The 27,269-nt window shown below is 47.6% G+C and overlaps 9 protein-coding genes across 9 annotated transcripts; 4 read left to right on the top strand and 5 right to left on the bottom strand.

Moving 5' to 3' along the window:
* Positions 1 to 258: 258 nt before the first annotated feature.
* N7498_009858 (Chitin synthase C) lies at positions 259 to 3,123 on the bottom strand (the record flags this gene model as incomplete). The annotated part of the gene is made up of 6 exons (XM_058456914.1): positions 259 to 396; positions 445 to 1,081; positions 1,134 to 1,317; positions 1,376 to 2,222; positions 2,289 to 2,650; positions 2,700 to 3,123. 6 exons carry the CDS (start codon positions 3,121 to 3,123, stop codon positions 259 to 261), a joined length of 2,592 nt encoding a protein of 863 aa, XP_058303813.1.
* Positions 3,124 to 5,336: 2,213 nt separating this feature from the next.
* Positions 5,337 to 7,343, bottom strand: N7498_009857 (ankyrin repeat domain-containing protein; the record flags this gene model as incomplete). Its single annotated transcript, XM_058456913.1, has 4 exons — positions 5,337 to 6,129; positions 6,185 to 6,704; positions 7,058 to 7,184; positions 7,260 to 7,343. The coding sequence occupies 4 exons, from the start codon at positions 7,341 to 7,343 to the stop codon at positions 5,337 to 5,339; spliced, it is 1,524 nt and encodes a 507-aa protein (XP_058303812.1).
* Positions 7,344 to 9,049: 1,706 nt separating this feature from the next.
* N7498_009856 (sugar transporter) lies at positions 9,050 to 10,666 on the top strand (the record flags this gene model as incomplete). The annotated part of the gene is made up of 1 exon (XM_058456912.1): positions 9,050 to 10,666. One exon carries the CDS (start codon positions 9,050 to 9,052, stop codon positions 10,664 to 10,666), a length of 1,617 nt encoding a protein of 538 aa, XP_058303811.1.
* Positions 10,667 to 11,968: 1,302 nt separating this feature from the next.
* N7498_009855 (SDR family oxidoreductase) lies at positions 11,969 to 12,649 on the bottom strand (the record flags this gene model as incomplete). Its single annotated transcript, XM_058456911.1, has 1 exon — positions 11,969 to 12,649. The coding sequence occupies one exon, from the start codon at positions 12,647 to 12,649 to the stop codon at positions 11,969 to 11,971; it is 681 nt and encodes a 226-aa protein (XP_058303810.1).
* Positions 12,650 to 15,774: 3,125 nt separating this feature from the next.
* N7498_009854 (aldehyde dehydrogenase family protein) lies at positions 15,775 to 17,316 on the bottom strand (the record flags this gene model as incomplete). Its single annotated transcript, XM_058456910.1, has 4 exons — positions 15,775 to 16,058; positions 16,112 to 16,512; positions 16,575 to 16,743; positions 16,812 to 17,316. 4 exons carry the CDS (start codon positions 17,314 to 17,316, stop codon positions 15,775 to 15,777), a joined length of 1,359 nt encoding a protein of 452 aa, XP_058303809.1.
* A 414-nt stretch (positions 17,317 to 17,730) lies between these two features.
* On the top strand, positions 17,731 to 18,937 carry N7498_009853 (uncharacterized protein; the record flags this gene model as incomplete). The annotated part of the gene is made up of 3 exons (XM_058456909.1): positions 17,731 to 17,846; positions 17,895 to 17,943; positions 18,011 to 18,937. The coding sequence occupies 3 exons, from the start codon at positions 17,731 to 17,733 to the stop codon at positions 18,935 to 18,937; spliced, it is 1,092 nt and encodes a 363-aa protein (XP_058303808.1).
* Positions 18,938 to 21,130: 2,193 nt separating this feature from the next.
* N7498_009852 (sugar porter family MFS transporter) lies at positions 21,131 to 22,869 on the top strand (the record flags this gene model as incomplete). The annotated part of the gene is made up of 4 exons (XM_058456908.1): positions 21,131 to 21,219; positions 21,268 to 21,480; positions 21,536 to 22,107; positions 22,157 to 22,869. 4 exons carry the CDS (start codon positions 21,131 to 21,133, stop codon positions 22,867 to 22,869), a joined length of 1,587 nt encoding a protein of 528 aa, XP_058303807.1.
* A 934-nt stretch (positions 22,870 to 23,803) lies between these two features.
* Positions 23,804 to 24,610, bottom strand: N7498_009851 (uncharacterized protein; the record flags this gene model as incomplete). Its single annotated transcript, XM_058456907.1, has 1 exon — positions 23,804 to 24,610. The coding sequence occupies one exon, from the start codon at positions 24,608 to 24,610 to the stop codon at positions 23,804 to 23,806; it is 807 nt and encodes a 268-aa protein (XP_058303806.1).
* Positions 24,611 to 26,334: 1,724 nt separating this feature from the next.
* On the top strand, positions 26,335 to 27,118 carry N7498_009850 (secondary metabolism biosynthetic enzyme; the record flags this gene model as incomplete). Its single annotated transcript, XM_058456906.1, is given in 4 exon segments — positions 26,335 to 26,477; positions 26,506 to 26,712; positions 26,740 to 26,810; positions 26,829 to 27,118. The coding sequence occupies 4 exon segments, from the start codon at positions 26,335 to 26,337 to the stop codon at positions 27,116 to 27,118; spliced, it is 711 nt and encodes a 236-aa protein (XP_058303805.1).
* Between the last annotated feature and the right edge of the window lie 151 nt (positions 27,119 to 27,269).

Raw genomic sequence — 27,269 nt, 5'->3', positions numbered from 1 at the left:
TTGGATTACCGACGAGTTTATACCTAGATCCCCATTGTTTGTAAAATACAAATTTCATTAAGTTGTTGCATTTGAGATTAATGCCTATTGAATTTCGGCTTTAGTTGGTTTTCTAGATTCCCCAGTAGTTCAAGTGGCCCTGAAAAGGTGACTTGGACGGGTATGTTGATAATTCTTGTTGACTAGTCTGACTGTAAGGAAACAATTTCTGGCTTTCATCCATTTCCTCTACACTGTCTGCAGGAGAGTGCGAAGCACTTAACGCCTTGAAAAGCAACACAAAACACCAGTCTTCGCCAGAAACCAAAGAGCCCCGAAGAATCGGAAAATAGACAATCCGGAAGTCCCCCAAAGAATGACTCTGAAATACCACGCTGTCCGCAATGTAGACGTCGTCTGTCAAAAGATTAGCATCTGCTCATACCAAGTCCGCCTCCAACATACCGTCAAACAAAGCTGCTTCATCCCAACATTATTGATACACAAGGCCAAAAGCCCATTGCTGAATGTCCACAAAAGCACCAAATTGGTTCGAAACGATTTATACGAATCATCAAGATTGACCTCGTTGTTTTCGTGCGGTTCAACCCACGGCGCGAGAGCCCGTTTAACCGTGAGTTCGAACTGGACATCAATATCAGCCTGTGGCTTATCCACTTCCTCCACAAACGCCGCTTGAGCATCTGATTTGGTCCGCGCGGAGGGTAACGCATCGGCTTTGTCAGAGCCTTTAGTGCCCCAAGATACATCGTGCCAGTTGCAAAAAGCATAGACCATCAAGATGTTGATTGACGACGGCATGCCCAGGAAGTAAGCCCAGGATGAAGTGAACATGTGCCATGGGTCCATGTAGAGGAAGCTGGCGATGAAGTAGATTCCATATGTGGATACCAGGGCGACTAGAACGATCCCACCGGTCGAGTTTATGAAGGAGCGTAGGAAGCCGCCGAAGCCGTTTTCGAAGTTGAAGTCGAGATTGTCTCCTGTGAGTGCTTGCGCGACGAGGTAGAATGAAAGAACGAGGATGTAGGCTTGGATGATTGAGAAATAGATTAGAGATAGTGTGTATGGGAATCTCGACCTTGAATATCATATCAGCAGGGATCTTGTTACATCGTGAGGCTGGAACATACCCCTTTGGACGATTTCCGAGAGCCAAGATGAATTGAAGCATGAGGAACGCCAAATAGCCAATTTTGAGAATGTTGTTTACGATAGGCGTAACGTCGCCCCCGAATGGCCATCCTTTGAAATGGTTCGCTGCACTCGGGGTGCCGACGATGTCCATGATGACGGAACTGGTAAGCCAGTATGATGCTGCCCGTGAGCTCTTAATTAGTTATAATCCAAGATCTGGGGATATATATCACTTTACCAAGTGAGAACCACGTCATGACAAGCTGGCAAATGTTGTAAACAAGCTGAACATGAAGAAGGAACAAGCGGATCCAATTATGCCCACTCTTGTAAATGCGGTTGAAATGCATTATTGCATACAGACTCGCCGCAAAGGACCCGTTCAACCAGCGGCGCCGTTGACTCAGAAACTCGGCCGGACCTTCAGGCACATCGGTCTCTCCCTTTGAAGCTTTGACGTATGTGAGTTTCCATTGACACCCAGCTTTAGCAACGAGCTCAAAGCAGAGAATGCGGTCTTCAGCTAAGAACATATTCTTCTTGAAGATATTCATCCCCTCAATTCCCTTCTTACCTAGCCTCTCGGAGAGCGTATGATCCCCGTGGAAATATTGCTCCAAGGGTCGACCGACTATAGCTCGATAGCGATATGCTGAAAATGCACCCGGTAGAACGCTCACGTACCCGAAGCTGCTTTCCAATGGTTTGTCGAGGATGTTTGAGATTTTGTATTCGAAGTTCTGGGCTGCTACCAGGGGATTCAGGACCTTTGTCCATCCGCGGCCGAGTAGAGCGTGGATTTCCCCGCATGCACCACCTAGGTGTCGGTCATTGTAGAACGCTTCCCAGAGGGTGAGCAATGATTTGTGTCCTGGTTTGGTGCCAGCGTCGATCAGGATGCAGACTTCTGGGTTCAGAATTCGCCCGAAAGCATTGAATAGCCAGCGATGGGAATTGATCTTTTTGCTGTTTTGCTGTTTTAGGCAGAAGATCATCTGTACTGGTGGGAGGTTGGTAGGGTCGTCGCCGAATGGACGGATTAGTTGTTGCGTAGGTGTGACTGATAACTGGGTTGTATACTCGAACTGACACAAATCAATACCGGTGACCTGTCCGTGAAATATAGATGGCTAGGAGGGAGAAAAACTTACAATGTGAGCAACCGTTTCTCTACCATCTACGTCGTGTTTCATCACACCGTCTTGGTATATTCCGATTGTCGCCAGGAGATCCAACGTGTTCTTGTCACAGGGCTTCAGCCCATCAAACACTAGACAGACGACAATTTTCTGCCAAGCAGGACCTCCCTTGTTCCAAAACTCTGTCTTTTTCAGCTGCACGATATCTCTGACATTCTGCATAACGCCGTGTAAGGTTCTAGCCGTAAGAACCTTATCTTCGTTGTAGTAGGTAATGGCGATGAGCATCTCGGTATGCCGATTGTACATGGAAGGGCGGAGGTTATATCCATGTTGCAGAGTAAATTCGTCCGGGTCGCACGTAGCTGCAGTGTCTATTCAACGTTATTATTTGCATAACAGAAGCAAGCTATACCTTCTCACATCTCAAATGAGTAAATTCTTCAGAAGGGTCTCCCTCCAGATCACGGTATTTTGCCTGGACGGCATTGCGTATTGCGCTAGGAACCGGGTAATCGACACTTAAAACGGTGCCATGAACTAACTTAATTCGACGAGTAGGATATCGGCATAGTATTCCAGAAGTATGCATTTGGCGTTGTGCCCAGCGTTTCGAAGTTGTGGACGCCGTTTCGAGATTCAGATGCTCGGATAGTACAACAGATTCTCCATCTGGATAGCAAGGACTTGATGGAAATACTGCATTGGTGTGGGATGAAGGAGCGTAATATGATTGACTAGATGGCTCTGGTCCGCCAGATGGGGTCCTGGGATGGAGAGGAGGGGGTAGTAGAGACTGTCTAGATTGATCGTGTTCATCGGAGACGGAGCTTCTCTGATTAGGCATGCGTTAGTCGGGCCAGAACGCTATCAAAAGATCCTCCGTCTTAAAAGGTACATACACCATAGAAATACTGATTTTCTATGGGCTGGTTATCATTCGGTAAACGGCGCGTCGGGCCCAGCGGATAATCCATAGTGGATGTCAGTCTACAGCAAAATAGTTCGGTAGGATAGTCAAACAAATGCACCAGATAAGGAGAAAAACTGGTGTTGCGCTTGGTAAGGTAGCAAGAGCAGCCTAATCGGCTGTGGTAGGACACAGGTGTGTTTCACATGCACCGACAGGTTCAGAAATAGCGCAAGGCATAGAGCTGTGTAGGAATGGCTGTTACTAATTGTAGATCTAGACAGATCCTTGCAAGCTGAGCTATCGGATAGAATAGGTAGAGATCGCTTCGGTGAATCCACAGTACCAACTGAAACTCGCTGGTTATTTAAAACCGAGAGAGCAACATTTGAAAGCAGTCTAGACCTATAGGTAGCTTTCGGAGCCTTACATGGAGAATTTGAAAATCACTGAGACATACATTTGTATTGAATGGACTACCTTATCCCAAGGCTGGCCCATGGATTGAAGTATCTGGCCTTGTATGTTTTCCTGGTGATTATGATAGTCAGGTTGAGATGGACTGTGAAAACGGTGCCTAATATGTAACGGATACTATGCGGTAGAGACGGCCCAACCTAATCTGCCATCAACAGCCGTTTGGACCACTTGTTTCATATCATCAATAACGCCAATTTCAAAGTATGCAACGTCAAATGATGTACGAGCTGGAAATACACCTTACTGTGCAAGTTGGACTCTCAGAGTAAGTTATGTAAGAGATCGTCAAGACTAATAATGATCAGCTCAGGCGATGACCGGAGAATTCCGATTTTCTGTCTTCATTGCAGCAGCTGAGCTCCCCAAATCTCATTTATCGGGTTACCACGCCGAGTATAAAGTCTATCCCGGGGACCGACTGGAATGAGCTGACATGAACCTCTTGATATACTAAAAAGGGGGTTTCCAACTGAGCCGGGTTGCATTTTGACAGGTTTATGAACTCGGTGCTGGTTCGAGAGTATTTCAGAATGGACCAACTCGTTTGTACCCGGGCCGTGTCATGCAGCGCGGCCTTGGTTTCAAAATTTCGGAGATTGCTGCTTATCATTATTTTAACTCTCGGGGACTTGCGTAGACATCTGTACCCCTTATTAAATATTTACGAATTGACTCAAGGCCTAAAATGCGGTAAATGCTAATAATCGTAGTGGAGCATGATGCCCTTTTACGACCTCAGTAATTGCCATTACTGGTTAGAATTGAAACTGTCTGGATCGGCATCAAAAGTCACATAGAAGATACTCTGTTTGAGCTGAGAAGCCGTATTTGCGACGAGTATAATGTCATAGTGGCTTTTGTGCCGAGTCTCGCTTCTAGCACCGGCGCTTATATTTAGGTAATAGGTTCCCGGTCTTCAAATCAGGGGTCGAATTGAGAACATCGTGCCATGCCCGTCAAGTTTCAATTCCTACCCTACCTCTCATGGAGTAAGACGGCGAGCCACCAAAGACTATAAGATTACCCCCATGTGCCCTCGATTTAGTACCCAACAACAGCAAACAAACCTCGTCTTCCACCACATTACTTTTAATTGAATTCTAAAAAGCCCTCAACATGAAGATTACTCTCATATCTGTCCTTGCCTTTGTTGGCATTGCCCTGGCTGGCTCTCCGGCTACGGTGCGCACCCCCTCTTGCCTCAAGAATTCGCAAGTCTAACCTGATGCATATTAGCTCGGCGCAGGAGCAACTTGCAATAAGGATGGAAGTATGGGAAACTGTGCTTCTGGACTATGCATAGTATATATAAACCTTGGTTGTCCCCAAAGATTAGGAGAATTCTAATAGCTTCTCGTTAGCAAATGCCCACCGAGTCGACTGGAAAATGCCAGTGAGAGTACATTGCCGACTATGGATTCTTGCAGCAGGGCACAATATGAGCGGAGCAAATCGGTCAAGCCTTGCACATCTTCAATAATAGGCCTAATTTACCGTCTAAGGTTATTCGTCTCACAAGAGAAGAAATCCTTAAAGTCTTTCGCGTATGTGCTATTTCTGATCCATCGTATCTTTCCGGCAAGGGTGAACCTTCGGCCAATACCAATGCCATAAAATCCTGGCTACCTTCGGACAACGCGTGGATCTTGCTGCCGCTTGGATCATCTCTTTTATCTGTTCAAACGGCGTTCTTTTTCGTCAAAAAATTCCAGAAGAACTTTCACAGTCGCCAGACTGTCATGATATGCCGCCATGAGGAGTGGAGTATTACCGCGACTGCAGACACAGAAAGGATCGGCGCCCTTTTTCAAGAGTACCTTCACAGACCTCCACCTTGGTTTCCCGGGATTTTCTCCTTTTTCTATGAGAACAAGCAAAGGCGTCATTCCTGTGCTGGGATCCCGCCATTCAAGGTCTGCACCGTAATCCAGCAGGACATCAAGTGTCGGTTCGTACTCTCTGGTAGACTTAGTTCCTGCCACCGTCAACAGACATAAGGGCGTCTCGAAATAAGAAGATTGGCAGGAATTAGGATCAAACCCTGCTGCCAAAAAGTGCTTTGCAATGGCTGGGTTTTCCGAGTACACTGTGTCGGACAAGGCTTTTTGATGATTCAAGTTGCCAGGGTGAAGTTTGAGACTTTGATACTGGTTGATGACACTGAACACCTTCGTTCCAGCCCCGACAACATCCATAACAAAGTCGTCGTAGTGTGGACAGTCTTGTTTTCCAATGAGCTCCCGATCCAGTAGCAACTGAGCGATCTCTAGGTGTCCTTCCAAGACTGGCTCCTCTGAATAGATTGGACGTCGCACTGCTTTACAGAAAAGCCCCCTTACGTTCTCGGCGGATAATTTGGCCCCCATATCAAGTAGTCGTCTGACAATTTCGATATGGCCACTCCTAGCCGCACCCAAGATCGGGGCTTCGTCCCCATCTTCCCTTGGCTCGTCCCCAAATTCCCTTGGCTCGAACCAGTGTATTTCGGCGCCATGGTCGACCAATAGCTCCACTATACCGAGATGCCCTATGAGGGCTGCCGAGAAAAGGGCACCCGTCAAAATGATTTGTCCCAAGCTTCTTGGTGATGGTAGGTTGCTTGGTTGTCCAGTCGATCTTCAGCAAACGTTCCATTAAGTCTTGATCCCCGTCCTTTGCCGCGGCCCGGAGAAGGCACAGAAAAGGGCGTAAGTATTGACTCTCAATAACATCTTCAACATTACATTGCTGTAGAAGGAATCGAGCCAATTCAGGGAATTGGCCCGATGAATTGTAAATTTCCGTGAAAATGTCAAGATCCTCCCATATAGAGAGATTTTGCCAGTCAATGTCCAATTGTGTTTTAAGTTTAACACCCTGTTCGAACAAGGACTTGACTGCCCGCAAATTGCCGTAAATGAAGGCCTTGCGGAGGGCTGTCTCATATAGACCTCCAGAACTAGCGAAGTCAGGTTCTAGGCCAGCCTTTACAAACAAATCGAAAATCTCAAAATCGAACGCCGCAGCAGTTATAAAGGCGGACTGCGGCTCCTGACTCCCTATGCGGGTATAGTCAGAGGTGCAAGGGTCGCACCCATGCTCAATCAGAAGTTTGGCCACCGATATATGGTGATTCATTGCCGCATAAGACAAGGGTTGAAGAAAGAAAGAGACATCGGAGGGATCAAGGCCGTCAAGCTCAGAAGTGCTGAATTCGAGGTCGACGCCGTGAGTGATCAATAGTCGACCACAGACTCGTGGCCATCAATGGCTGCACATAGCAAAGGATTTTTGGCGCTATAATCTCTGGTAGAAAAGTCGGACAGAGAGTTTGGGTTAATCCCTTGCTCTATAAATATCTGAACCATTTCTGCGTCTCCTTTGCTTGCTGCCAACAGGATTGGATGCGCACCTTGTCGCGTGGGGGGATTCGGTGGGATACCGGCTTGCAGCAGCGTTCGTAGACAGGCATGCTTCCCATTTTCTGCGGCCCAGTGAAGAACCGAGGAGGCGTCGATACCGATGTTTCCATCTCGTGGCTGAAGGATGTCGGCTCAGATTAGATCGTAAAGCCGATTATTGCTCAGAGACCTCAAACGTTTATTGGTCCGGACGACAGCATTAAAATCACTCAGAAACTCTAGGTATTCGATTATCTCGAGGAGAATCTCCGTTGGGAGATTGGTCAGCCGCGTCATGATGAATAAAAGAGAGAGTTTTCGATCTCGATCGTGGACAAAAGTACGGTGATAGAAGTTTGACCAAGGGTCGCACTTCCGCACCTCACAGCTTCAATAATCTCGAGGTAAGGCGCCCTATCATGTGAGCTAAGTTTTGACCACTGAGGCGAATAAGAGAAGGCTTCAGCACGACTAATACCCGGATCGTGCAAAACGTGAAAAACAGGATTGAATTTGTTATGTAGAGCCTCAACTGTTGAAACTCGAAGATGCTTGTCCGTACATGCCATTGCTTACATAGAAATTCTTTGAAATTAATTTTTTTTTTCTTTCAAGATTCAGCTTGTGAAGCTTGCAAACATAGCACTCGAGCATCCCAATTTCATTCTGCCTAGCACTAAACTAGTTCATCGCCCGAGCCAAGCCATATCTCACAACTAAAATACACAAATAACCTAGAATAAAAACTACTGGTTCCACACCGCATTCGATTTCCATAGAAGCGCCGTATTCCACCACCTTCAAAGCTCTGAGCTAACTAACTTGCGTTCAGGCGATTGATTCTTGATTCTCAATGTGAGACATGCTCGACTTCCCCTCCAATCTAATGCTTTCGTTGCTCTCATTCTGTTCCTCCGCGGTGAGAACTTCGTCACCAAATTGGGCGCCAATCTCCTCCAAAGTTTTTTGATTGGTTTCACTGTCGTTGGCGTAAACTTTCCAGTCGATTTGCTTTTGATCGTAATATAAAATCACTGCTATGATATGCGGAACAAGCCCAGACCATCCTTTTGGTTGTTAACGGACCCCACTGGCTTTTCTATTTGTTTAACGTATTATAGCCTAGTGCGGCATGTAGTAGATTTACCCCAGGCTTCATATATGAGATGAGGGTCTTAGTTGTAGAAGGTATAGATAAGCTTCAAGTCTCGAAGTCATCTCACCGTCAGGTTAATCATACGCTCCAAACGGATTAGCAGCTGTGATGATTGAGTAAAGGTTTTGGAGCTGCCACGAAAATGTGTAAGGTGACAAAATTTATTCAATTCTCTTGAAATCTATTTAGAAACTTCCTTTAACGAAGCGCTAGTCAGTGATGGCAGCACGGGGTTTTTAGCTTCAAGTTAGCGGATAACTGTGATAAACATGGCATCAAGGGCTACAGACGGCAGGCTATAGATGGCTGGCTATGGCTGGCTGGCTATAGACGGTACGGGATATGTAGAAGATCCACTTTCCCCGCAATCTCTCACTTCTGGCACCGCGCAAGCCTCCGACCCGTGCAGACCGCCTTTCATTGTGCCGCATTTTCTGCCAGTTCAAACTTGGCTACCATCAACTAATACTTGTTAAACCAACCATTTGGCTCTGAAACAAGGCCAAGAAAATGTTTCAACAGAGGATGTGGTCGTAAAAATCCAAAAATCTTACGCAACACGCTTAGCGTGGCTCTTTGTAGGATTCCTATCGTGCCAGGTAGGCGGTATATTGGATCGGAGGGCGGTGTGTAGAGAGACTTTTGCGGTGCCACTGTATTGTAAGTGCTCCCCAGATCTCCCCTATATCAATTCTCCACAGTGGAGCATAAATAGTGCTAGCTTCCTGTAGTCTCCTTCTCGCCAACCGACTCTGTCCTCTCCAGTCCTCATATCATCCAGTTCTTTATTACATCATCTGGAAAACATAGGTCACGCTTCGTGACCTCGATTTTGCCCTTCTTCAATATGCCTGAAGATTCAATTCAAGATGACAAGCCCACGGGTTTGGATCTCACCGCCGGTGAGGTGGTCCACATCGAGAACGAAGAGAAGCTAGGCGTCGACACCGAGCACGGCGCATATCCTCCTGGCAATCAGTACGAACATGTTCTCGAGGCCCACAAGGTCAACTATCTGGGAAAAGGATATCTGAAGCTGTACCTCGCGTGTCTGCTGGTATACTTAAACTCGACGATGAAAGGATACGATGCCAGTATGATGGCGTCCGTCAATGTCCTTCCCAGTTATCTCGCATACTTCAATCTCAAGGATGCACCTGCAAGTTCGTCTATCGTATTTGCAATATTCCAGGTCGGCCAAATAGCATCTTGCTTCTTCTACTGGACGATGGACGTGTTCGGACGAAAATTGGTCCTGTTTGTCAGCTGCATCGGCGTCATAGCTTGTATCATTATTCAAGGTACCGCTGTGAAACTTTCGGTGTTCATTGGCGGTCGATTTCTCGGCTCCGTCTTTTCGACTACTGCTTCATTGACCTCAGTCGTCTACCTTGTGGAAATTGCACCTCCATTGTATCGTGGCGCAGTGGCTGGCACATTCAACACATTGTACTACATGGGTGCCCTCATCGCTTCCTTCGCCGCGTATGGAGCGACCATCCACTATGACTCCAGCTCGAATATCACATGGAAGCTTCCAACATATCTTCAAATTTTGTGCCCCGCGATCATGGCAATGTTTGTCTATTTCATCCCTGAATCGCCTCGGTGGCTGGCTATGCGTAATCGAGAGGAGGAGGCCAGGGCGATCATTGTCAAATATCACGCTAACGGTGATCCTGATCATCCTGCAGTTGAACTTGAAATGGAAGAGATCAAACATTCTCTTATGCTCACTCGCGAAGAGGAAGGCACTCGGCCCTGGGAAATCGCTCTCGACTTCCGGAAGTTATTCGTAACACGCGCCCGCCGATATAGGACAATTCTCGCAGGCAGCATGGGCTGGGTTGGTGAATTCTGTGGTTCCAACATCGCAAGTTATTACCTGCCTGAGATGGCCAAGGCTGTGGGAATCACCGACACGAACACTCTGTTGCTCTTAACCGCGATGTATTTCGTCGTCGCATGGATTGCAGCCATAATCGGAGCCAACCTCCACGACCGCTTCGGTAGGCGCAAAATCATGACGACTGCTATGGGCTGCTTGACGGCCGTCTTCGCCGTCATGGCAGTGACCACTGCAGAATTCCAGAGGACAGGAAACAAGGCAGCCTCCTACACCATGCTGACCTTTATCTTCTTGTTCGGAATCACGTTCTCATTCGCATTCACCCCAATGCAGCAGGTGTATCCCGCAGAAGTCATGGACAATCAGATGCGTGCCAGAGGTATAGCCTTCTTCGGAGTGAACTCGGGGATTGCGGCTTTCACCAGTGTGATGATTGCACAAATCGCTTTGGACTCCATTTCCTACAATTTCTACACATTCTATTGTGTCTGGGACTTTGTGTTGTTGTTGGTCATTTTCTTCTTCTTTGTGGAAACTAAGGAGCGGACTTTAGAAGAGTTGGATTGGATCTTTGAAGCAAAGAACCCCCGCAAAGCGTCCACAGCGAAAATGTGATGGCTTCGTTCTTATAGTCCATAATCCATATATTCATTATGACAGTCATTTAGTGCAGAGATTAGTTCTTCTAACAAAAATGATCAGGTCAGTCCCTGAAGTGTCAGCGCCCACCACCTTTCTATTGTTAGATAGACCTTCCCCTCTGGGATTCTAGGAATATCATCATCATATTCTTCTTCATGATCTCTCTGTCTAGTGATCTCCATCCTCGAGTTTTTGCCATGGCTCTCTCCGACTTCCCCTGAGTCTCGACGCCATCAAATAATAATGGCAACAACGATAAATACCTCGATGAAGGGCTCGCTAGATGTGACAACCTTAAGAGCAAGTTCATGGCAAGACTGCTGACTGGTAGGTTGGATGGGCCTATCAATGACAGGGCCGTGGCAGATCTGAAAGAGAATAACCCAGAATATCCTCTTGTCTGAATATTTCCCTCACAGTGAGAGAAGTGTCTTCAATTGCGCGAGACGAGAGTAAGATAAATCTTTGAGAAATAACCTCACTCTGCCTTGCATGTGTTAGGTGCTTACAGTCAAATGTCAAGATGGAGGATTCCCACATGTGCCAGTACTCTGCGGTCAAATTGGGCTGTACGGACATGGAATTGGATGATGAATTGAGCTGAGGCTGAAGATCAGTTGAATGAGTCTCCAGCCGTTAATATGACTAGCGACATGGAAAGAACAGATTGTGTACAAGACCAGAGAAAGCAGCCCCGTGCACTGTCCACATTTAAAAGTCTCAGGAACCACCCTCCATAGTTGCTTTGGAAGATCCCTGAGGGGGTGTGTCGAGATGGGAAAATGACGGTATAGACTAAGACTGTTGCTTATAGTGCTTTTTTGGTCTAGCGGTTATTTTGCCCTAATTCTGAGCGATAAAATATGGCGGAATATTTGATCCAAAGCAAGATTAGAACGATTGACAGCAAAGAAAAAGACACTTCATAAAACCAGAATTGTAGTAAACCGAAGGAAACAGACGACTAATACAAGAGGTTACTCGGATTGTTGTATGTGTCTGATAAGACCGACTTACCTAGAAATCAGAGCGAAGGGAGGAACCGCCGCTAATAGTAGTACACGCTATATTGCAAGCATCCTCCCGATTTTATCGAAGCTTTGACCTTTGTCTAATTAGTCGACAAAATCATCTAACAAAACTAATTTGCACATTGAATGAGGTGCCTCACACCAAAATTGCCGGACGATTTCAGGCTTTCACACAAGGAAGATATGTAGCATTCTAGAATTAACCAGATTCAAGACATTGCTACTGTACACCCATGGCCTGGCCTTACCAGGGCACGATAGACCCATCCCAGGCGAAAAAAGTAGCGGACGCATTGTGTTCCAACTTTACAATAACATCTAACTGGCCTTTCACCGATTCAGGGATGGGCATACCCCCAGGACCAGTAGCATTCCCCATGTCCGTTGCAACCCAACCGGGGTGAATTGCGGCCACTGTGAAGCCTTGATCATGGAGTTCATTGTGCAGCTGCACCACGATCATGTTTCCAGCTGCTTTAGAAACAGCATAAGGCCCCCGAAAACCACCCTTGGCGTTTATCTGCTGAGAGAGGGATCCAGATTCAGATGAAATGAAAACGATCTGTCGAGTGTTCCGAGCCTTAAGCGCAGGGAGAAATGCGCGAACGACCCGTAAAGGCCCAATCACGTTCGTGTCATAATATTCACGAAGTCGCTCATCATCCGTGCTTAAGAGATATTCGTCGGCGCCGATGGCGGCATTGATAATAAGTGTGTCGATTTCAGAGACCTGAGTCCCTGCCCTAGTAACAGATTCAGGATCGGACTGATCGAGCAATATCGGGACGACATTGGAACTGTCGAAATCAACCGGTTTGCGCACACCGGCAATGACCCGGTGTGTTGGATCTCGACTGAGTTGACTGACGAATTCACGGCCAATTCCTCGTGACGCCCCAATGACGAGAGTAACTTGGTGCGGCATAATTCAATGACCTGTAAATGGCAATCACTTTGAGATTAAATGACTTGGAGCAGGAACGGGTAGCAAAAAAAGTTGAATCACAAGCAGTTTGTTTTGGGAGAGGAACGGAAGTTGAGGACTGCAGCCCCAACTTATCACTTGAGGCGGGCTTTCGACAAATGAATCACCGGAAATATCGCGGGGCCGTGTTGTCTGATTGGAATCACATGTCACTCATATCCTCAGATCTTGACTTGCATCTATAGCCGTCTAAAACCCCTCCATGGTCGAAGTCTATCTCTACGGTCTTTCATGAGTGAACCTAATAAGGAGATTGGTCTTTCTTCGACCGGTCCCATCTAAACCCACCTCTATCTGTAGGAATTCAGACTCTCCACAGCCCGCCCGTGGGCGTGGGGGAGCCGCCCGCAGCCCATCCGTCAGAGCCCGTAGTAGCTAGGTGGCCTCTTATTTCAAGTACTGTAAATGGTAGAGGGCCTGTCGGTCTAGTAAACTAGTATATTTGCATTTATTAGACGAAAAGCGATGATGATTATGAATAGCGGATTGAAAGCTATAGGAAGAAATTGAATGGTACATTGAATAGATTTTGAATATCCATACCCAGTGCTTCATACAGGATAGTTTAGAGGACCCACACCAATTTCAACCAGATCAGACTCCAAACTCGAGAATTCGGGGCAAAATAAATTGAATTCCGGCGTGGAAATATAAAAGGGTTCGGGAAGTTGTGATTCAAAAGTAGCATTCAAACAATTCTGGTCATTGACCAAATCAGTATTTCGCGCAAGTTCAAAATGCTGTGTTGGCTGTCGTAGACGATTAATGTTGTTAAGAGCGTCGGAAGATGCAGTTCTCACTGAAGAGCACGGTCCATCAGAGAGCCACATGCGCTTTAACAGAATTGCAAAACGACTAGCAATGTGGCAATCGCTAACAGCGGCTTCTTCAAGCACTTGAATAAATTTTTGCACCAAATAGGTGATTTCCGCATGCTCCGTGCTGACGAAAGCGCCAAATACGTCCGCTTTATACAGAAAGACAGCGGCATAGACAGTGTACCTATACCAAAGTTAGCCAACCTGTGCAAAGAAGCCCTGAATTGTATCAGGTCAGCTCATGAAGCGTACACGTAAAAGCGGAACGGCATATAGCGAATCTGTGCTTCAGAGCTTGCCTGGACAGTTATTGCCAAAATATTCCGAGCCACATCCACTGCCTCGAGAATGTATGATCCCTCTGCAGTCGACATGATACCCTGCGGGAACAGTGAGCCAGCAACTTTCGGCCCTGGTGTCGCTGGGTTTGTTTCTCCACGGTTGGGCTGAACAGCCCTGGAAAGAAATGACTGAAAAGAGAAAGCATTCGCATATAAACGAACATATTCCTTGAAAATGTTCATAGTACAGTTCAACTTTGGAGATGCCTTCAGACTGTTCCAACGACCTTCCCAGGCTGAGATGGAGTGTCGGAAATCGTCTAGGTATCGATTATAGTCTCCTCGTCCCACCATCTGGGCTTTTCGTTCTTTAGATGCGTATAAGATATCATGCACGTTGTGAAGTAATTGAGTGAGCTCGATAGTGGCTTGTAACACGTGTGCGTACTGGTGCTCTGCGTCTGCTTGGAGCCGCAGGCTTGGAAAGTCGTTCGCTGTGAAGATTGTTGAAAGTGATGGCCCGCGTGACCAGAAAGACTGTCCCATTCGGACGGATATTTGCCGGTCGGAGATGTATACAACTGTCAGAAATTAGTTAATATATAGGCAAGTCAGCAGCTTCTATCAAACGTACATATCCAGGCTAGCAGCTTTCGATTCTCGAGTTCCTGCTTCTCTCCCACCGCTGTATCCCGGAAAGATGTCTTGTCCAGACGAAGCAAATACGAGTGTCTCACAGCCTGACCAATAAGCGACCAGGCCGTATTATCCTCAACGGCACTTAAGTTCCCTGTGAACATGTTGGGATAGGAACATGTTTCGAGCTGCAGGTAAGGAACCCACTCTGCGAGGAGCAGGAGGCCTTCGACCGAGCCGACTCTGAGAGTCGATGGCGTGGCGAGGAGTACATCTAGTAAATGCCGCTTGAGATATTTCCAGCAATGTCGGTGGATTTCTCTGTACGCGATCTCGTCTTTGGACGCAATTGTCAGAATCACAGTCAGGAGGAACGGCTCCTCTACTGCTGTTTTGCGCGGATCTGTTGACAGAACTCGTCTAGGTGCGAGAGGACAAAATGTGTGGTAGTTTTCAGCGTAGCTAGATGGTCAGATTATATGTATTTGTGCGGGATGAAGGTCTCATACTGATTGACTAGACGGCTCACAGTATCTGCGCCTAATACGCCGATCACCAATGTTTCCGTTTCGGACAGTGTCGATTGCAACATGGGATGCTGCGTGGAATTGATCGGACTACTCCCAGATAAGGAGGTCACTACTGGACCTCCGTCCGCCGAGGAGTCCCTGGTGAAGGGTTGCGAGGCCGTGGAGTCATTTGGGTAACTACGAAGCCGAGTGTCGTTCGCCGCGAGTCGCGCAAGGATCTGGAGAGCATCGCCCGGGTTGGCCAACTCGGCGTAAATGGGATCTTCATCTCCTTTTATGGGATCTCTATTCTGTTGACGGGCCGGTTCGTTGTCTGTTTTACTCTCGCTTAGAGACGATGTGGAGCTTTGCTTCTGGCGTGAGCGTCGAAATCGCGAGAAGTCACCCCCGCGCCGCGATCCGGCCAGAACACATTCATCACCGGTGCGAAAACACTGCAAGCATGAAGATTTTGTCGCGCCGGACAAGTTTGTCCTCGGGCATGTCAGCGAGAATGCACAACGCCGGGCTCGGGGACTAACTCACCGATCACATTTGAGCTTCCGTTGGCGACACCGCTGGCACGCACGGTACACACGAACATTTCGACTCCGAGTCATTGCGCAAAATGTGTGAGCGATAGGAACCTAGTAGTTACACGGAGCCAGAAATGGCCCCAAGCATATCTACTCTGGGGAAACCCCGCTTCCCCGGAATTTTTGGAAACTCGGCAGTAGACGGAATTGGCGTGCGGAATACGGGGTACATAAGCTTCCTAGAGGAGGCCTCATTGGTTGAACCAAGCTATCTAATTACCGAACTCATTTGAATAAGTGTACGACTTGAGTGTTACAATACTCGAGGAATCCGGTGGAACCCCATTCGCCCCCAAGCCCGGACTCCTTGTGTCCGGATAGCATTGCCCGTGGCGTCGTTTTCGCCCACGAATTCACGAAAACGCTTCCGGCCTGCATAAGCCGGCCAACTCGCTCCGCCCGAGAAACATCGGCGCTCCACACAGATGCTCCAAGTCCGGAAGTGGTTCCGTTCGCACAGGCGATGACATCCGCTTCATCAGACCATTTGAGGACCGGCACAATCGGACCTGGGTTCAACAAGATTAGCAAATTTGATCTACTTTCCGCGTCGAAAACGTACCAAACTGTTCTTCAAGGACGATCCTAGATGTCGGAGGTGGGTTGTCGACGATACTAGGAGAGAGGTAGAACCCTTTGCTAGAAGCCATGGGTTGTGGCGGAAGGGCAAACTTGTAGCCTTGAGCTTCACAGTCGGCCATCAGCTCCTGGACCTTCTCATACTGCATTCTGTTTTGCATAGGGCCCATCGTGGTACTCGGACTTTCAGCCTTGCCGACCACTATCTGGGAGGCTACATCCACCATGGCTTTCAGGAAGGGCTCGTAAATGCTCTCGTGCACATAGACTCTCTTCGTAGCGACACATACTTGGCCGGAGAATACAAAGCAGCCCTGCACCACTTCTGGAGCCGTTTTCTCGATGTCCACATCGGAATAAATGATTGCCGGGTCATTGCCTCCCCTAGATTATTTATTGTGTAAGATAGGATTCCCTTCGCGGGACTTTCTGGGTTGTATACGTACAGCTCTAGAGTCACGCGCTTCAATGTCCCAGCCGCCTCGGCCATGATTCTTTTCCCCGTGGCAGTCGAACCCGTGAAGCTAATCTTGTTGACATTGGGATGGTTGACCAGTGTGGGACCAATAGAGTCACTACCGCCGATAACCTGGACAACACCGGGGGGAAGATCTGCTGTGCCATCTCAACCATCTTGAGTGCCGAGTATGGGGTAAAGGGGGATGGCTTGACGATGATCGTACATCCTGTCAATAAGGCTGGCAAGATCTTTCCGATAGACAGCACGAGGGGGAAGTTCCATGGGCAGATAGCAGCAACAACTCCGACGGGAACATGACGTGTGATCGCGATGCGCGTTTCATCCTCAATTCGCTCTTCCGGGATACGAAGCTGCAGGTTGTGATCGAACAGGGCCAAGATCTCATTTGCCTCGCCAGATGCCAAGGCACGTGGCTTTCCGCACTCTGCCATGAGCAATTTGGTGAAATCCTCGATATATGACTTGTAGGCCACCTTCCATTTAGAGAGCTTGCTCACTCGTTCTTCAAAAGCAGTGGCTGACCAGGTCTTGAAGGCTTCGTTTGCACATCGAACAGCATCTTCCACGTCTTGCGTGGAGGCCACAGGCACGCTCCATAGCTTGGATTCTGTCGACGGATCAACGCTGAAGGTGGTCTTGTTGGAGGCGCGAAGCTCCCCATGGACAACGTTGAAAAATATCTCAAAATTTAGGTCCATTTGTGTCATTCTTCAAATTGGGGTTTTTGTGGAAGTGCAAAATTGAATGTGTAAGATCTGCGGTGGTACACGTGTTGTTGCTGGGTCGCGCAGGTTGTATATAAAAGATCTCGAGAGAACATTAGGAGTATATCTCACTGATGCGTTGGACATTGATGTTGCAAGCTAGGCTCGGATTCCTGCGTCTATAGCCCTCGGAACAGAAGATGTGGATGTGGGATCCGACCGTTCGGGGGCGGCTATAGATGGAAGTAGATGGATGGGTCCTCACCAACCCCGGGACCAAGTCTGCACCTTAGATTGGTTGGGGGCGTGGGCGACATGTTTTCAGCGTCATATAAAATAAAGAAGCAAATATGGTTACATTCATCAATAATTCCACCATCAACATTTCAAGGTTCTCCCTCTTCAATCCGTCTTAAAATGCAGACACCGAAAACCCACAAAGCCGTGGTATATGACAAGCCGGGTGAGATTTCTACACGAATCGTGGAGTTGGTCACTCCGGCTCCAGGATCTGGGCAAATCCTGATCAAGATGTAGGTCGAACTCCTCAGCACCACGTAGAAGCACTAACATCAACGCAGGACCCATTCTGGGGTATGCCATTCCGACCTCAGCCTCATGACCAGTACTGTAAGAATCCCATTTGAACGTCAAAATCATAAATGGGGCGAAACCTTGCTAACAGCACCTCAATCAGTGGAGTTGGCTTCCCGAACCCGTAAAGAGCGGACAGGTGGGCGGCCATGAGGGCGTCGGCGTCGTCGTCCAGTTGGGACCGTCGTGTGAGGCTTCAGGTGTCAAAGTTGGGGACCGCGTGGGCATCAAGTGGATTGCAGCTGCGTGCGGCAATTGCATGCCTTGCTTGGCTGGGGCTGATGGCATCTGTGTGAATGCAGAGATATCTGGCTATACATGGCCCGGTACTTTCCAGGAGTACGCCCTAGCCCCAGCTCACTATGTGACGCCAATTCCTGATGGGCTGGCAAGTGACATTGCGGCACCGCTTCTGTGTGGTGGTGTTACTGTTTACTCAGCCCTCCAGAAGAGCAGAGCGCAGGCTGGAGACTGGGTGGTCATCGCTGGAGCCGGTGGTGGGCTGGGCCATCTTGCAGTGCAGTTGGGAGGCCGAGGGATGGGGTTCAAAATAATCGGGTTGGATATGGGTTCTAAGGAGTCCTTTGTCAATGAATGTGGCGCCGAAGGTTTTGTCGACATCTCAAAGTATCCTACGGCCGACGGCAAGAGCGTTGCAGATCAAATCCTAGAAATTACCCATGGCGCAGGCGCTGCGGCGGCTGTGATTTGCAGTGCCAGTAACGCTGCATATGCCGAGGCCCTGTCTTACCTGAGATTCAATGGCACGCTAGTCTGCGTGGGCGTTCCGGGTGAAGCAAATCCAATTGCTAATGCCTATCCTCATTTGATCGTCGGCAAGCAATTGGCCATCGTTGGAAGCAACGTGGGCAACCGTCGGGCGGCAATCGAAACACTGGCTATGGCCAAACGGGTAGCCACTACTCCCTTCCGTCTTGAAAAGGCCCAGAACATTAATAGTGTGTTCGAGGAAATGAAAGGCGGGAAGCTGCAAGGACGGGTGGTATTGGACCTACAGTCATGGACTTAAAACAAGGGTTACAATCCCAAGATCAATGCCAACTGCTCTTCCAACCTAGATTCGAGACAAACGCAAAATTCTATGAGAAAGGCAAACAAGAAATCCATTTGAGACAGCTTGGTAATCTATCCGGAAGTAACCATTAAGGTAGCTCCAGGAGTAGCTTATGATCATCATAAGACTTTAATCGCATTGGGAACGTTCAGCAATATCCAGGTTCACTGAAGGAGTCTCTGGATTGGCAGGTGTCAAGGGAAGTGCGAGGCAGCTATACCCAAGCCCATAATAAGGGCGCGGATTTGCATTTTGGAATTGAAAGACAAACATGAATTACAGTAGGTAGGTAGTTGGGTAGATTTCATTTACCCTGACCCCTCGCCAAGGCCTTCCGTGGCCTAGTTGCCGTTTACGTTGTCAAGCTGCCCTCGTGGCGGGCGACTTCGGAATCGTTGTTATGCCTTCGCGAAGCCCAATACAGCATCCACAGTCTTGGTTCGCGAAGCGTGATCTAACTGACCTCTCTTTTTTTCCCGTGGGCCCCCAACAAGCTCGATACGCAATTAAACGCGTCGCCGACTTTCCGCAACTCCCGCTACAACCAACCCCCTTAGATCGGGGCAGTCGCACAGAACGTGTGTCAGTGTTTCCCTGTCGCCGTAGACGCATCGATCATTTTCCTGCAAGTGAAATGATTGCGCAAATGTCGACAGCCAGCAACTTCCCGTCATGTCCCGTACATAGCTACGTGAGCAGGTAGGCTCGGTTCCCCTATAAAGGCCCGTAGTGCCGTCCGGTGTACTTGGCAAATAGTGCATTATCAATAGTACTACGGTAGTTTCCTTCTCTAGACTCTTTCAGTTTCCACTAGATGTAGATAATCTTGCAGACGAAAGCTTTTTCTCAAGGCAGTAAGGGACAATACAGATAGGTTTTGCCCTGTATGACTACCTCTTTGCCTAAACGGTCCGCAGAATCGTTCCCGGGTGCTACGTAATGCCCTAGTATCCATTAGAGACAGATAGTCACTCCGTTGCTTCTAACTGCCTGTAGGATAGCATAAGTAGTCTGTTGACCGGGTTTATTCCCCGGGTATTGGATTGCTTATAGTGCCGACATGCTGTCACTGAGGATAGTAGCTAGCCTGACTTGCTCACTGGTTGATCTCTAGCGCTCAAAAGCAACTTTGTTGAAAATATTGATAACATACAAGATCTCGATCAGTTCAGCGGCGTGTACAGACCATCGATCCATAGGCCCGACCTGAGTCTGTAAGGATTCGGACACTTCCAAATTGTCGTCGAGGATTACGGCTGCGGCGCCTACATGATCTTGATGCCCCGACGCATCCGAATAAATAACAATGTCTGAGGTAGACCGAAAGGTTTCAGCTCGTTGTGTTGCAATCTCTCTATCTGGTTCAATCCCAATATCCATAAAGGTCTCTGTTCTCTATGGCGGTCGCAGTCTAGGGTCGATCATTTCCAGATCCTACAACCTTTCCAGGTTCATTATCTTCCGCGTAATTTTTCAGCCCGTACCCGAAACTTGACTAGTCCTATTATGGGTATACAAAATGTAAATAGCCAATTATAGGCTATAAATATATTACAGCCAGTCCGTATAAAGCTTAAGTGGTTTTAATTACGAACTGAGAAACAATGTGTGTGTGTGTTTCTAAAGGGGAATCTGTTTTCGACTTTCACTGTATATCTTCCTTTTTGTCTCGCAGCATTTGCAGGTCTGCGGCCGATGTCTGGGGGCTGGTGTAAGTTGTCTCTCTTTATTAAAAGAAGTTACCTTGACTTTGATTCGCGATACCATAGCTGTTGTTCGGGCAGTGTTGAAAGGCAACAGGGTCATTCCAGAACTCCCAATCCCTCTCGGCTGTAGTTAGTAGAAAAACTCTCAGATCAGATAGCGTTTTGCCATAGACATATTTATCAAGAGTAGTGTATAGCCATCTACAAGCGTGAAAGTTGAAGAATGCGAAATTGAAAATTGAAAATTATGAAGGAACAAGCTTTACTAGTGGGAACGGCTATAGAAGGGTAGTAGACGGCTAGAGATAGATGGGGATGGCGGACTGAAGGCAATGGGGTTATGGAAGAGGAAACCTTTTTTATGTAATTGTTATATCGCCCTCCAATATATTACTACATCTATCCCTTTCCACTCCTACTACATTCTCTACCCTCAGCCACAATGATGATCACTAATATTTATCTTATCACGGCTATTGCTGTGATTGGAGGCTCGCTATTTGGCTTTGATCTGTCGTCGATGTCTGCCATGTGAGCTGTCTTCGTCGGGGAAATCAAAACTTATTCTAATCAATATAGCCTTCCTACCAACCAATTTAGATGCTATTTCAATCAGGGGCCCAACGGTCCTCCGTTCAATAACTTAACCGATTGTTCGGGCCCACGTTCTACAGTGCAAGGTGGAATCACGGCCTCCATGTCTGGAGGCTCTTTCATTGGGGCATTGATCTCGGGGTTCGTAACTGATATGTTCGGCCGCAAATCCGCTATTCAAATGGGATCTATAATATGGTTAGTCATGCACCAATTATCTGAGCTGTAAGCAGCTGACATTATGGACGGCCAGGCTTATCGGAAGTACCCTCTGTTGCGCCTCTCAGAACATTCCTATGTTAATCGTGGGCCGATTTATCAATGGCCTGTGTGTCGGAACATGTTCAGCGCAAGTCCCTGTGTATGTTGCGGAGCTCGCACCTCCTCACTTAAGGGGCGTAGTGATGGGTACTCAACAGTGGGCCATCACATGGGGCGTTTTGATCATGTTCTATATTTCCTACGGCTCTTCCTTCCTCGCTGGCCAGGCGGCTTTTAGGCTGCCTTGGGGTCTCCAGATGATTCCTGCACTTATCCTGTTTTTAGGATTATTTTTTATGCCTGAGTCCCCGCGCTGGTTAGCAAAGAACGATCGCTGGGACGAATGCTGCCATATTCTCTCTTCTATTCATGCTAACAACAATCTCGATGATGGGTTCATTCAGATGGAGATCCAACAGCTCAAAGACGCCTGCGAGTTGGAGTGCAGCAAGACCGATGACACTTACTTGGATTTATTCCGGCCGCATATGATTTGGCGGACGCACATCATCGTCTTTGTCCAGATATGGTGTCAACTAACCGGAATAAACGCTATTCTGTATTGTAGGCTCTATTGCTTCCCATATGATTGAACGTCCACTGAAAGTTATAGATATCACTTATATCTTTGGAATGGCAGGCCTCATTGGCAGTTCCAATTTGGTGGCGTCATCCATCAGCTCTGTGATCAACGTGGTTATGACGATACCCGCACTTCTCTTTATGGATCGGATCGGACGCCGCCCATTACTGATAGGAGGCAGTATCTCTCTTACCATCTGGTGGACTATATGTGCGGGCCTAATGGGAGGCTATGGCGGCCCGGCTCCCCCAGGTGGTTTGGACCATATCCCCGAAGAGAGCTGGTTGATCACAGGGGCACCCGCCAAGGTTGTGATTGCTTGCTCCTATCTTATTGTTGCCTCTTTCGCCCCAACTTGGGGGCCTGTTGAGTGGGTGTATCCATCGGAACTTTTCCCCTTACGTCTGCGAGGCAAGGCCGCTGGCTTATCTACAGCTAGCAATTGGGCATTCAATTTTGCTCTGAGCTATTTCATCCCGCCCTCTTTTGTCAACATCACTTGGAAGACCTATATTATTTTCGCCGTGTTCGCCTTCGCCATGACCCTTCACGTTTTCTTGGCTTTTCCTGAGACATCAGGGAGGACCTTGGAGGAAGTTGAAGATGCATTCAAGGGTGTTACTCTAGCATGGAGGATGGGGATAGATAAACGTCAGGATGAGGAGAGAGAGCTCGATCAAAGATCAGAGCAAGAAAAACATGATGGATCTATGCACGTTGAAGAATTTTCAGAATCAACGTAGATTTGCCTATCAGCAATGCAGTTGGAAGACGTCCATTTTTGTTATGACGGGTGGGTGAGCAACGAGTTGAGGCACCCTACTTATGTCCCTTTTGACGACGATTTACTCAGCTCCACTTCAACACTAGCACAAGCTTAGATATTCCGTCCGACAAATTCCAAGGTCAAGCATTTAATGAGTGACTGCCGAATTCTCACAGCTGGGTCGGAGCGCACAGTGTACTACATGGGGGCATGTGATGCATTATGCATACTAGGGGCGTATCAGACTCGCCATCCTAGAGGTGGGCTAACCATTCTGAAGTGGTTACAATTTTCTACCCAAAGAGGGAGACTAGCCACTAGTGCAGCAGTTTCATCTTCAGGAGCTTGTCAGTCCCTTTACGGGTTTCAAGGTCCGAATGATATTTGGACTCCGCCTCCTCTACGTACTTCTAAACTGACGAAGACAAAAACATGCTTGGGGCGCCCCTCAAATCCATTCAGGGATGTACATTCATGGCCACATCTTCGAGCAGACAGCCAGCGGCGACATACAAGCCTACAGGTGTCGCCAAATCTCAACAGCCTGTCTATATAACCTCGATCCAGTGTTCCCCAGGAGCTAGTTAAATACCTTCAGATCCATCATTTGGTCGATCTCCTTGAACTTCCTGCCCTTACAGTGAAAATCGAAAACAGTCTCCCCTTCAGACACACGCGTTGGTTCATGGCCTGTACCCGAAACAACGCCAGCCCGCATTCGATTATCTGAAAATCAGTCTACTTAGCCCTATCGAGTCTTTTTACGTATTATATTTCACCAACCAATGAATCATTGTCAAATACTGAAAACCCTACATAATGCTCTTGAAGCGGCAAGGAGAGATCTGGCGACATGAATTAATCCATGTTACGTAACCCGCCGAGAGAAACCCATTCTCAGGAGTTATGCGCTAGCTCCAAATGACAGGCTGCGAACAATGGGTTTGCACCAGGGAAACGAGCTTGCCGAGCACGCCGAACTCCAACTTCAGCTTGATACTATAGACCATTGACTTCAAGGTTGTTTGCAGCGAGTAGTAGCCCAGATACTCCAAGGCCAAAAGCGCGATGTCCAAAAGGATGATCACAAAGTTGATGGTGAGCAGCTCGTACATTATCTTGATACGCCGCTGCTCTCTTTCTGGCCAAATCTTGATCAACTTCACAGTCTCAAAGATATAAATGCTCGTGAGGACAAATTCCTGTGTGCAAAACCAAGCCAGTTCCATACGCTCGATCACATTATACCCGTCGATAATCGGTTTGGTCGGTACGTACACTGTGGAGAACACCAAGATCGTCGTTGGTACTAGGAGGACGATGGCGTCGAGTATTATGAGCCAAAGCACGAAATTGAGAACCTTGGGATTCCTAACGATCAGGTGGAGGCGGGAATATAGCACTACCGACTGACCGGGGACCATGACATAGAGGCCGATAGTGGCGAGTGTCAGGGATAGCCATGTCGGGGCCAGATAAAAGGAATCCAAGAGATAACCGACGGCATACGGGATGACCCCGAGGACGACAGAGAGCAGAAGGGACCAAAAGTAAAGTCCGCGATACTGAGAGAAAGATGAAAAGACAAGAATGAAAAGTTCGAAGGCATTGTATGATGCAATTGCTAAAAAGACTGCCATCAATGTGCGAATGGTCAGATTCTCGCCGTGATAGTCTCCAAAATCTCCATCGGCAGGCTGCGATGGAGCATTTGGCATCGTATCAACACTGCTGCACAATTTAGTAGGGCATGTAAGGCTTTGGGCTCGGCTGCTATGTGGGGATGTAGTAGCATGAGAAACATTACTCCAGCCAAGACTACTCCGTAGACTTTATTAAGATCCAGATCGCTCGCGTAGCTTACTCAATACACACCAATCCGGAGGATCTTTTACCACCGTGTGCCATAATTATGGGGAAAGGGCTAAAACGAGAAAATCAGCTGATTCTTGGGTCCCAGCAACGAGGCTCGAGAAGGCCAGAGCCTGCGCCTGCAGCCAATAACGGTACGTCGGAGATGACTAGCACTTTCAATTGCCACCCTAGGAAACAAGAAGCTCAGTAGGGAAATTGTGGCGTGGAAAGAGATAGGAGACCCAAGGGTGTCCTTTTCAAGTTCGCGAACTTTATCCACGGTGCATGTTTTAACGAACTCTTCTACACGGGAAACTCAAAAGGGTGGGCAAATGGCTGGCGCCAGGCTCGATCACGGGATACAACTCCCAAGAGAATCTACATCAACGCTCTTCGAGTCTTTGTTATGGATATACTAATGGCAAGCGACCAGTTCAAACATAGTGCTTCGCATCCCGATTCTTCGAAAATCGGTGATGTTGATGCATTTCTGGCGAGCTAACACGACCAAGCTTAAATATTACGAGTAATAAGGGAAGGGTAGCTGAGGAAGTAGGGTTTTACTACTGGACAGGCTCTGCGTGGAAACCGGCAATAGACGGGTCATGGTGCATGACCCAAAAAAGCCGAACCAATTACGGTAAACGAAGAGGTAGACTTCCGCATAACCCAACTTGGGTCGAAGGTCTCGACCCAAAACCCAACCGGTTGAACTTCTCTAACCCGGACCCAACCCGGACCCAATGCTGGGGCCCCAATAAAACCCAACTCGACCCAATTCGACCCAACTTTTTCATAATTCAAGTTATAATTTTCATAACTCTAACGTAATTCACAAGCGAGCCGGCCACCCCAAAACACCATATTAAATGCTGTTTTTTACAACCTTATATCTCAACAATCGGGGCTCTTATAGATAGCAAACTCTAAGGCCATATTCTATACAGTAAACAAAGTACTTGGATGGAGTCTAGGAAATTTTGGTAGCGGAATATATATATTTCTGGTTTATTTAGCTAAATTACAACGTAATTTATGGTATTGTGAGTATACGACATTTTGATCGGCTTGAAATTAATATCCACAAGAAAAAATGCCTATCAATACCAGTATACTTATATTGGAATAAATTAGAGCTTTGGTTGTTGAGATATAAGGTTGTAAAAAGCAGTATTTAATATGATGTTTTGGGGTGGCCGGCTCGCTTGTGAATTACGTTATTTGATATGCCGTACGAAGTTAAATATTAGTAGGACTTCGGTAGCACGGAGCATCCCCTCGGAAATGCGTCACAACAATGGTGGTGACAGTCACGTTCCTTCGTCTGTGGAACACGGTTCTGAGCGCGGCACCGTGGTTAAAGACGTATGTGGGCGGCTGTAGATGGAAGTCAGCGGACCATCACGAACCAAGTCCTTCCGGGTTGACAAACCATCGAGTGCCACGCTCCTTGCACCGAGTCCTTAAGAGAAAAAATAAAGTTCCTCCAGGTGTTCTCCAATAACTGCACTTCCAGCAACCCAAGGTTCTTTGGCTACTCGCGAAATCTTTCTAGTTCCTATCTAAGAATTTGTCGATTCACCTCACCATGCAGATCCCGAAAACCCACAAGGCCGTGGGTTATGACAAACCGGGCGATATTATCATTCGCGCTACTGAATTGAATACTCCAGCCCCGGGTCTGAGTAAAATTCTGGTCAAGATATATGTCAAGCTGCTGGCTGCCATTTGGTCACACTGACAATCCACTGCGGTACAGTACTCATTCTGGAGTATGTCATTCCGACCTTAGCCCCATGACTAATAAAGTAAATTTTCCATTCGCTTGTCCTAGACAAATCTGCGTTGACGCTTATTTCTTTTTCCTTCCTAACTTCATCGCGTCATTAGTGGAGTTAGCGCTCGTGAAAAGCGGGCAGGTTGGTGGTCAAGAAGGCGTGGGCGTTGTGGCTCAACTGGGCCCGTTGTGAAAAGCTTTAGGTGTCAAAATCAGTAACCGCGTAGGCTTCAGGTGGGTCGCGTCCATTTCTGGCAACTGCACGCCATGCTTGACCGATGCAGACGGTATTTGTACCGTCTAAGAGGTGTCCGGCTATACGCCTGAGGTGGTGTTACGGTTTCCTCGGACCTCAAAAAGAGCAGGGCCCGAGCTAGGGATTAGGTGGCCATTGCTTGGGCTGGCGGTGAGACCGAAAGAATCCTTTGTCAAGGAATGTTGCGCTGAGGCTTTCATAGACATCACCAAGTCATCCACAGGAAGCAGGGGGATTAAAGATCAAATCCTGACAATCGTTGGCGGTATTGGTGCCACAGCAGCTATAGTGTGTAGCACCAATAACGCTGCATATCCGCTGAGCTTTAAGGAAGTATAAGTGAGATACGGAATTCATTCTTATTCCATTGAGCAAATTATTTAGGTAAAACGAGCGGAATAAAATATAAAAATGAAGAGAGAAACCCAAGCGAAGGAAGTCTGTTATTGTTGAAGAAGATGATTGTTCAGAGTACAATGACAGGTAGACA

This window comes from Penicillium cinerascens (genome assembly GCF_028974065.1).
Source record: "Penicillium cinerascens strain IBT 15544 chromosome Unknown scaffold_4_segment0_segment1, whole genome shotgun sequence".
NCBI classification, from domain to species: domain Eukaryota; kingdom Fungi; phylum Ascomycota; class Eurotiomycetes; order Eurotiales; family Aspergillaceae; genus Penicillium; species Penicillium cinerascens.
The sequence above is the reverse complement of the archived record's forward strand: the minus strand, read 5'-3'. Positions and strand labels throughout refer to the sequence as shown.